A 10,486-nucleotide genomic window follows, 5' to 3' on the forward strand; every position below is an offset into this window, starting at 1 on the left:
CACAAATGCAACCCCCCCCCCCCCCCCCCCGCATCCCACCACTCCCACCCCCATCCCACCACTCCACCCCCCATCCCAGCAACCCCTTGGCCAACTGAACCCGCCATGGGAATGTGGGAGCGTGGAAGAGGAAGGATCAGCATTCGCCTGCAAGAGCTGAAAGAAGGCGGTTGTGTTTGGAATTCTGGGTCATGCCTTTCTCCGCACATTCCTCGGTATTCTCCCAACAATAAACTGTGTCAGGCCCAATACAACAGCCTCCTTTCTGCATGCCTCAGACTATAAAAGCCTTAAAACATCCACAACGACCCACTATCCTCCGATACCGGGGTGATAACATTTTCTGAAGGCACAAAGAGCTATGGAAGCACATAAAGGCCGCTATATTTAAAGGAATCACATGGAGCGGGATACCTCTCCACTGTGGAAATTACAAACAGATTGTGTATACACTCGGATTCTGAGTGCTAATTTCAGTTTGGCGGCTACAATTCCCACAAACAGCTGTGGTTTGCGGAACAAAACAGCCATTCTTGCAGGTTCTGCACAAAATAATGAGCAAATCATCTCAAAATGCCACATATTTATTTTTAGGTACTGTAACTTTGGCAAGACAAAACAGGATCAATCTGAATCATCAGTAGAAACGTAACAAACGTAACAAATCTGTCTCTTACAAAATGGTGCCTTGCACAATCGCTATCATAACGGGTCATTTATTCAGGTCAAAGGTCAAAATAAAAGTTGGTACATGCAGTAAAAACTGAGATTTCCTTCATTCTGTACATAAATCAGAAATGTTAAAATAAATAAATAACTTAAAGAACAAAACAAATGGAAAGTTATGTACAGGTGTTAAACACTGCAGGCTACAGTATGTAGCCAAAGGTTCATGTCTAGCCATTTAAACATGGAGAGGTGCAACTGTAGAGCTTTTACATTTTGGTCTCATTCTCTTCACTCTTTGGTGCTGCTTGTACTGCATTCTTTGGGAGTTATTTGACAGTCATTGGTAATTTAAGTCTTTGGGTCTGTGTTGACTTGATGCTGAGGTGTGACAGCTCTGTTCTCTTCTCAGAGCTTGCTCTCCTCCTCCTCCAGCGGTCGGTTCAACCCCGGGATGAATTTGAGGAGGCGCCTGCGGAAGCTTTTCTGTTTGGGTTTCCTCTGAAGCGAGCCGAATCCTCCCTGCTTCTCCCCCGAAGCCGGCGTCGACGACGAAGAGCCTCTCAGGTAGCTGCGTGTGCTGGCGCTGCGGGTCAGGTGGGTCTTGGCCGAGGTGAAGAGCTCGCTGGCCGGTCGGAGGCGCTGCTGCCTCTGCGGCGGCTGCTGCTCTTTCTTCTTGTCCGGGTTGGCGGCGTCCGAGTCGACGGCGCGGTCCGCCTGGTACAGACAGGTCTGGTAGAGCGGGTCGTCCTCGGTGGCCGTGCTGAGATAGCTGGCGGAGCTGCTGGTGCTGCCGGTGCAGCGGAGCGCTCTCAGAGCGGCGGGGCTGGGGGCTCCCAGGCTGCCGTACAGTCCTGCCGACTCCAGGGACTCGTACACCGCAGCGTCGCTCATCACTATGCCTGAGGGAAAGAAGGAGAACATTTTAAAAAGGCATACTGGCCACAGATGCATGGCATTATACAAAATGGATGACCAAAGACTTTTTGCATGGATATGCAAAGGTGATATGACTGCACACATAGATGCCACTTTTAACCGATTAGCTCAGATGAATACAAATGAGACCATCAGTGACATGTGACCTACCATGAACAAGCCTCTGCTCCTGCATCATCAGCGACCGATACTCGTCCCACTTTTCATGCAGGGTTTGCTAGAAAAGAAATGCAAGACATATTTTAAATGACTGTGGCAAGAGAACCACAATATAATCCCAACATTGATGAGTCAATATATGTGAAAGTTGCATATAATGTTGCATATATACTACTAAACAGTATATAGTAGGAAAACAACAACTATGAGCATTTTCATCTCAAGTATGTCAAATGTGTTATGTTCAGCAGCAGCTTCATTTCCTGTCATTCATCTTCAAAATGTTGAATTAGTGCGCTCAGAACGCTGCTATACTGCAGGCCTCTCAGCCATAAGGCACTCATGGATTACAGCGGGGACAGCTGCTATAATCTTGGGGAAAGCTCGCTCACTTGAGACACTTCACAGGCAGCTTTTTAACGGCCATGAGCAAGAATGTTGCCATGTCTGCTCTCGTTCTCCATGCACACACAGCAATCAGTGTGCATGCTGGAGAAGCTGCAGCCGCTCCTGATGCAACAGGTGGGGCAGTTGGGAAAACAGGTGGGGAGGGGTGGGGGCTGGTGTCTATATACAGCATGCAGCACTGTGGGAGAGCTCTGTTTTCTGTCTGCGGTTTAAGGCTGCTGGACACACATCCAGGCTGAGCCGGAGAGCGCTGGCAGTAAACAGCCACTGCTGCAATGTCTGGGAAGAGAAAGTTACCTTTAGATACTGCAGCCGGGCTTCCAGCTCCGCTTTTCGGATGGAGTCGCTGTAAACCGTCTCTAGCCTACAGTGGAAAACCAGAGAGCAACATAATTAATAAGCATCACAGGAAGCACTTATAAAACTACAAGGGCAAAACACGGCTATTTAATAAGCTGAGGAACCTAGTAGAACCATATGAAAGGCTCTTTTCATAAGACCGCAACGGGAACGGCTCCGGTGTCAGCAGTTTACAAGTGGGGGGAAGGATCAAGAACATATACAATTTCCACTCAACTTCCACTTAAGTTGCGAGTGTTTTAGATCACGAGTGTGTGTGTGTGTGTGTGTGTGTGTGTGTGTGTGTGTGTGTGTGTGTGTGAGGGGGGGCTGGGGTTCTTATAGAGCTCGTTTTCACTTGAGCGGCTAATTAAATGTCCCAGTTTATACTTAGTCAAGTGGTACGGATAATTTGATGATGTCAGTTAATAAAATCTATGCATATACTAGTATTTTGATGCGGTTAACCTCACTTCTTGTGCAGTAGCGTTCAAAGCGCACAGATGGGGCCTCGCTAATTGTCCTTTTAATCTTTTACAAGCAGAATGAGTGCAAGGAAGAGAATGTGGTTCAAATTAAACACCCACTCGGCAATCTGCAGAATATCAAATTCTAACAGTGTAGTGTGCAAGACACTCCAATTGAGCTAAATTGATTATTTATGCTATTTAATAGATTTGTTCCACATTTCTCTGAGGAACTATTTAAAAATTTGAACTACCTGATTCATCATGAACTGCGGAGTCTGAGCCCATCCAGAAAAGCACCAGTGTTTTGGTTAATGAGCTACAGGAAACATTTCAACAGCCACAACTGTTCCTGTTCCTGTGTATCTGCTTACCTGATTGTGTTGCCACAGGCCCTGATGAGCTGAACGATTTCCTTGTGCCGAAATCCATCCACGGCGGCCTCGTTCACACTTGCGATGGTGTCCCCTGTGCGCACAAGCAACATGTGTGTTAACCAACAGCCGTCACATGCGGCTCATTCCATTGTGGCTTCATTTAAGCCGGGGCCAACTGAGGCTGGTTTGATTCCAAAAGGAATCAGCCGTGGTCCAATCACAGCACTGCGTTCCTCAGCCCATATGCAATACAAATGTTGAAAGCCATGTGCAGTCGTGGCACACAGGCCATCATCAGTTGCACAAGTGTTAACTTACACTTACACCCTCCATTCACCTCATTTGAAACAAAGCTTGAGAAATCGTTCTAGTGTTAGAACACCACAGACCGTGTATTTCCATCCCTGTCTACATGTCAAAGCCACATCCATTACTTTATCTGTTACAATCAGTCTCTCTCTTCAGAATCAGACAAGATTTAGGTGGGGTGTGAACTCGCGTGTCTGAGGGCCGACTTTCTGTGAGGCTCGAGCACAATGCCTGTTTTCCCTTTTAAGAACCACCGCCTAATCTCCTCCGTGCGATGAAGTCACTCGGCTCACAGCGGCAAGACACGGGGAACAATAAACGAGGCATGTGAGGAATGTAGGAAGTGAAACTGAAGTGACATACGCAGGTTGGATGGAGGAAGGAGAGGGCCGGCCGCCTTGCCTGCCGATCATCTTCCCTCCTTTGACCTAATGGCTGGAGAGGCGAGCTTGTGACCCCGCGGTCACGAGTTGGAATCCAGAGACACATTATGAAGGGGAAGAGCGGCGATTACGGCTGCAGTTCCCTCGAGCAACACACTGAACCCACAACTGTACCGGACCGGCTCAGCAGCCATCGGCACAAAACTGCATTTGTAGAAGATAGATGCCGCGGGCAAGTTTATTTATATAAACCTCCCTCCACTGTCCCAGCTCCAGGTATAACAACTTTAATTGTGAAATAATGCTAAAAATAGTGTTAAGTTATATATTTTTCCCCGTTCACTGTCACCATTACTTCTGGACCAACTGATTTGAAGACCTCTAGATAAAAGTGTGACTGAACATGCTGGTGTAGGAACAGGTAGGTGTCTAAAAAAAAAGGCCAAAAAAGGAAAATAAGCCCATGTTTGCCAAATAAAAATAACATTGGCATTTGTCTGTGACTTACTATACTGTATATGGCACACTGGTGAGGGAGTTGGCAAATATGTGTTGGCTGAAAAAAGCCCCTCACTAACTGTTTGTTGACTGGAAAATGAGTAGGCAGACTGTCATATTTGTACTTCCCTAAACAGACAGCTGAAACTCGTGAGTGCATTTGTTGACGCAGGGAGTGTGAGGCTGACGAAAACAAAAAGACAAAAAAAAAGGAGGGACTGCATCTAAACGTCGTCCTCACTTCCCCTCATGTCTATTTCCAGTGCTTTCTAGGTTATTTCAGGCTCGCATACAGTTGAAAGGAGAGAGAAATAAACAGACAGCGGCTACTTAATAGGTGCATGGACTCATTACTTACCAACTTTGAGTCCTGCTTGCTGGGCCGGGCTGTCATCATGCACCTTACACACAAACGTGCACATCTCCACTGAGTTTTGGTCCTGGTGGTGCAAGCCGTACGTCTGGAAGAGACAGAAACACACTCAGCGTAAGCATTCATGCTGAAAAATAGACACAGAAAAAGCATTAGAAATATACTTCCTAATTGTGTACGAATAGCAGCGGTGTTACACAATGATTGATGTCAACAATTGTGAAACCATGCAGCCATACAATGCAACCTGATAAACCACTGTGAGCTGCTGCACAATGACAAGCTGAGGAAGCCGTGATAGGCAATGCAATGAGCCGGCTCACACTGAGATAAAGGAGGAAAGCAGATAGCATCGCTCTACATGCAGGGAGCTAGTGCAAAACATGCAAACTAAGAGGTTTGTTTCTCCATATCTGGCTAATCAGAAACCACTGCTGGGCTTTTTCAGTGTCTAACATAAAAAGGACACTTAAAGCAGCCGCTTCATAAACCAGATGCTCCCATAAACTCAACTGGAAATACTTTTGCCATTGACATACTGCAGAAATTGTTGTAAACAGTTCATTGTGGAGTCAAGATCACTATTTGGTATTTATTAACTCTGGCTTTCCATTTGATCCCTTTCATAAACGAGACCTCACGGCCATACAACCCATCTGTCCCTTTGAACGCTCTACTATTCTGTTGTCTTAGTAACCATATGTGTTGGTTTGTGTTGGTTCCACATGTATTCGCAAGCGCTTCCCCTTTTCAGTCGCCACAGTCTCTGTGAGGAAGGCCCGGGCCCCGCAGGCCACAGATAGACTTCCTCCTGTCACAGGACCATCAATCAGTCAACATGCCGCTGTTGTCAGACACTGTGGAAGGCGTTTGACTCGGGGTTTGAACCTCAGGGCCTTTCCCTCCCAGGGACTGTCACTCACTCTGACACAAATGATGAGCAATTCCCTATAAATCTCTCAAGGCTGAGAAACAGAAAGCTACTTGGTCTCAGATGAAATAATACCCAAGTTATCAAGCCTACCAGCTGTTACAATGTATTAGCGTTCAAATAAATTACTAAAACATGAATCCCAACTTGGATGATGAGCGTCGCATGAAAATTTGCAATGATTCAGATCTGCCTGAGCTTCTGCCACGGCCTCAACATGAGCTTCCCTCTCAGAGGTCTGATAGAGAAACAGGCAAATTATTCTTGAAATGCAAATGCTGTATTTACATATTGGCTCCTGACATTATCTCCACAGCAATGCCAACACAACAACAGTAACAGTGGAGACATTCAGGCCGGAAAGCCACTATGGAAACGCGGGCCATCTCTCTCTTGACCGTCAGGCTGGCCCTGATGATCTCACTTCCTTTAGGCCACAGCCAGGCAGGAAGGGAGGAACCTGCATTGAAACCGCAAATAGAACAGTAAATCTCTTCCTACGAAAAATGGTATTCCAGTTCCAGAAACCAGAAGTACGGTTATGTACGATTAAACTGCCTGACCCAGCGTCACCTCGCCCCCTCATAGATAATACTCACAGAACAGCTGCAGTCAAAACAGGCAGCCCCTTTGCTCCAAACTACTGATGATTCGATGAGCATCAAATGAAGCAAATCAGACAAGCATTTAAAGAATGATACCAACCGAGCCCTAAAGAACAGAACAGACATTGTAAGGCCCGGCGCTTCAGGGAGACATGAGCGCGGCGAGAGATGGGAGAGATACCGAGGTCAAACGGGCGAACCGTCTCTCTGCTGAGCGGCCGAGAGTACAGCAAGGTATTCCATGGGAAGCTGTGTGAGCAAACCGCACGGCCTAAAAAATAAGACACAAATAAACTATCCTCTCTTCTCTCCAGTCATGGGACCCGACATCGACGGGGATTTGACAGGCGCGTGACCTTTCACCCTACTGGCGCAGGCACACGCTCAGATTAAGAGGTTTACAGGATGGGATCCACATGCTTTGGTCACTTAGTTTCATCTCCGTTAACAGAAATGTAACAGAGCGGGGAAATCCTGTTAAATGGCACTCAGAGGTCCATAAATCCCCCCCCCCCACCCTCCGTCTCCCTGCTTACCTGGATCTCAAAACCAAACGTCTCCTCGTCGCTCTTCTCCAGGACCACCACCTTTCTGAAATGAAAAAATCAGAAATAGGGATCATTTAATGTTCCGTCGTGACAGCTCGTTTTATCCTCTCAGGCTCAGTGTCTCCCTGAAAAAGCGACGTCAGCGATGTGATTAAAGCGGCACCGAGCTTTGAGGAGGTCTTTTATAAGCTCTTGCGGCGAGAAAACCTTTCAGGGTTATCTGCTCGGGGGATTTATTCCGTGTATGAAAAAGCCTTGAAAGACATCCTGAAACAGAACTAAAGCTTAAAATATATATATATATATATATATATATATATATATATATATATATATATATGAGGAATGATCGTCTATCTGCATTTAGGCTAATGGTGATGATACTTTGAAAAGACGCTCAGAATCGTACATCAAGGTTCTTTAAAAGCAAATGAAATAGCATAAAATCCACAGTGAAAGACCAGGATGAGAGGAGATCAGCAGGATGTTAAGGGCATACGATGAAATCCTCTCTTCCATGTCTGCCCTTATGTAAATTGCATAACAAGATATCTCTGTTGACCGGGAGCGGACAAGAGTTCCTCTGTGCCCGGCGGGATCTGTACGTCACGTCAAAAGAGCAAATGTACGAGGGGTTTGTTGGACGGAGGGACGTCGAGACGCCATCACAGAGACGGAGCCGGCGAAGGACATGAAAATTCATGAACAGCCTTCGAGAATATCATACATAGCAATTAACCGTTATCATGAAAGTTCACTGTTTTAATGAGCGCCTGTAATTCACTCATGCAAGGAAACTGAAGAGGCCTTTAAATGACTGGAAACTGGCTGCTCAGTTGAGTCTTTTTAGGATGAAAATGTTACTCTCCAGGTAGAGGGAGAATATGAAAAAACCCACAAAGTAAAAGGGGAAGTGTGAATGAATGATGCACGACAAAGTAAGTATGGGTGAGGGAGATTTGTACCTTTGTGGTTCTGGTGTCTGTGTCAGGGGTTTCCATTTCTGCAGCCCGCCACTCTGTAGAGAGAAAACAAAACAAGACATGGAGTTAACTGAGAGTTTTTTTCAAAATCCACATTGCACACACACACACACACACATACACACAGGTGGGGGTTTTCCCTCCAGCTTTCATGGACGCACCTACATTTGCGCATCTACCAGTCCATCAAGTCTTTCAGCGGCGCACGTGTATGGTGAGCTGTGTTTGTGCTGGGTCACAGCAGGGATATGAAAACATTAGTGCTAAAACCAGAAATGCGTGTCTGTCTGTTCTTTGTTTACCCCACATGTGTGCAGCCACAACATAAGAGGAAGACTTTATAGCGGCTATATTTAGCCTTGGTTTCACGCCAAGTTGGCCGAAACCCAGACTGAACTGACACATCTGATATTTTAGGTCATTATTTATCAGTTTGTACAAATTCTAACTTATTCCAGAACCAAATAAGACACAGTGATTAGCGGTGGGCCTTCTGCCACAATAACTTCATTGAGGGAAAACCCAAATCCAATTGTGGGATCAGGACCCTGCCCTACCTTACTGTGTAAATAAGAAAGATATCTCTCCAGTTAGGCTACACTAAATCACTTACAATCAATCCACCTCTGTTCTACCTCAATGATCTCAAATGTTGCTCCCATGAAAGGCCGCTTTGTGCTACTAGTCTCCCTGGGTAGTAAAATGTTGCTTTCTTTATTTCCCAACACTTACAGAATTGTCCCAGGCCCTTCTCAATGAGTGCATTTATTCCCCAATACCCTAAGAGACCAACGGGGGTGGCTGAAGCGGGGTCCCGGTCCCTCTGCACAATGCACTGTTGTAGCCCTTCACCCCAGCTTTAATTGAGAGACGCAGTATGGAGGGGCTGTGGATGTAACTGTGCCTCTCTCTACAGTACACTACTCACTGGACAAGCAGGGTGTTTGTGTTACACGTCTCAGTCTGGCCCTAGCTGTCCCCTTTCACCAGTATGCTTCCACAGGAAATAAAAGGTGCGGTCTTCAATCAAATGAGTTGCAGATAGCTGACACAATAGCCGGGGAAACGTGCTGCCAACTGACCCACTAGCCATGCAAACTTCAAAGCCGACACTATGCAACAAAACCCAAAGATGGCGTAACATTAGTGCATCAGAGAGAGAGGGGGGGGGGGGTCAGGTCAGTCATGGTTGACACAGTGTAAATCAGATACATAAAAGTGGGTGGGTGGTCCACACTCACCCTGTCTGGGCTACTGTTGGCCAGGCCAAAGGTGGCAGAAGGAGAAGCATGGGGTTCATTCTCTACAGTGATGCCCTCCTTAGATACACTGATCTGTTAGTTTCCTCCAGTTCCCAAACATTTTCATATCAAGGACCCCATTAGACCACAGATCCCCCATCTGATTAGACTGAGTCCAAAGGAATCCTATCTGATTAAGTGTTTGCTGTTAGATATGACTTGGTACAGAATTACACAGCTGCATACAGTCATCCTTACACAGCCTCTCATTGTGTTTACTTCTAGGGAGTGAAATAATACTGAAATGAAACTATTGACCGGTTTGCTGGACCACAGGTATCCAGAACCACAAGTGGACCTGGTATGATCTGATGATATGAGGTCAAATGAAATAATCCTCCCTCTAAAGTGGGTAACCTTGTTTTTAGGCAAACCGTCCGACTCAAGTCTCTCAACTCCCATATGAACTTTGCTGAAAACTTGAAGCCTATACTTTCATTGACATTTTTAACTGCATCCAGTTTTCAGGATATGGCAGGACATACTCTCCAGACTCCAAGACCCAATGAATGTGTAAACACTCAGATGAACACACATTACACTGTTCTCCCACTGCCTCTTTCGCCGCACACGCACACACACACACACACACACACACACACACACACACACACACACACACAGGTACATCCAATTTATTGATTGGGTCTTTTAAGTGTTAAAATCGACTGCTTACCTTTTTGAAGTTTCTGGGCAGTGTCCCGCCGGAGTAAGCCAAAGTCTTGTAGTTGTAAACCTCCGAGGAGTTTGACGGTAAATCCACAGTCCTGCAACTGTCTGACTTTGACGAGCTGAAGTAAATGTCATTCTCTTTAGGAGATGGTCCGCTCTCCGGGTCGTTTGAGTTCACTTTCTTCAGCCTCCTGAACGTCATGCTTGTTTCATATGCGGAAGCGCTTCGGAGTTATGACAGATGAAAACAAAATGACTTATTCTCCTCCAACAAAGTGTACAACCAGCCGGGACAGATGCGGATCAAGTTGTGTGCTGCAGCGTGGAGCCAACTACAATTTCTCCTCAGTGTGTTTCTTCTGAATAAGCTGGGGGCGGGGACTGGGATGTGAAGGACACAACTCAGTGCCAATAGCAATGTTGACGTGCATCCCTTTTGCTGCATTCAGGTGCTGCTCGTAGGTTTCTGCTCCTAAGTTCAGAAGTTGACTTGTCGCGCTTTAAGTGTTTTTTGGTCGGTAATGATAA

The 10,486-nt window shown here is 46.2% G+C and overlaps 1 protein-coding gene across 1 annotated transcript; it reads right to left on the reverse strand.

Annotated features, from left to right (window-relative positions):
- Positions 1-568: 568 nt before the first annotated feature.
- On the reverse strand, positions 569-10,294 carry tamalin (trafficking regulator and scaffold protein tamalin). Its single transcript, XM_071921425.2, has 8 exons — positions 9,963-10,294; positions 7,968-8,020; positions 6,991-7,045; positions 4,904-5,006; positions 3,353-3,446; positions 2,470-2,536; positions 1,756-1,822; positions 569-1,568 (listed from the first exon to the last, which is right to left on the reverse strand). The coding sequence occupies exons 1-8, from the start codon at positions 10,158-10,160 to the stop codon at positions 1,075-1,077; spliced, it is 1,131 nt and encodes a 376-aa protein (XP_071777526.1). The 5' UTR covers positions 10,161-10,294; the 3' UTR covers positions 569-1,074.
- Positions 10,295-10,486: the final 192 nt, after the last annotated feature.

The sequence above is a fragment of the Centroberyx gerrardi genome, chromosome 14 (genome assembly GCF_048128805.1).
Source record: "Centroberyx gerrardi isolate f3 chromosome 14, fCenGer3.hap1.cur.20231027, whole genome shotgun sequence".
Lineage (NCBI taxonomy): Eukaryota > Metazoa > Chordata > Actinopteri > Beryciformes > Berycidae > Centroberyx > Centroberyx gerrardi.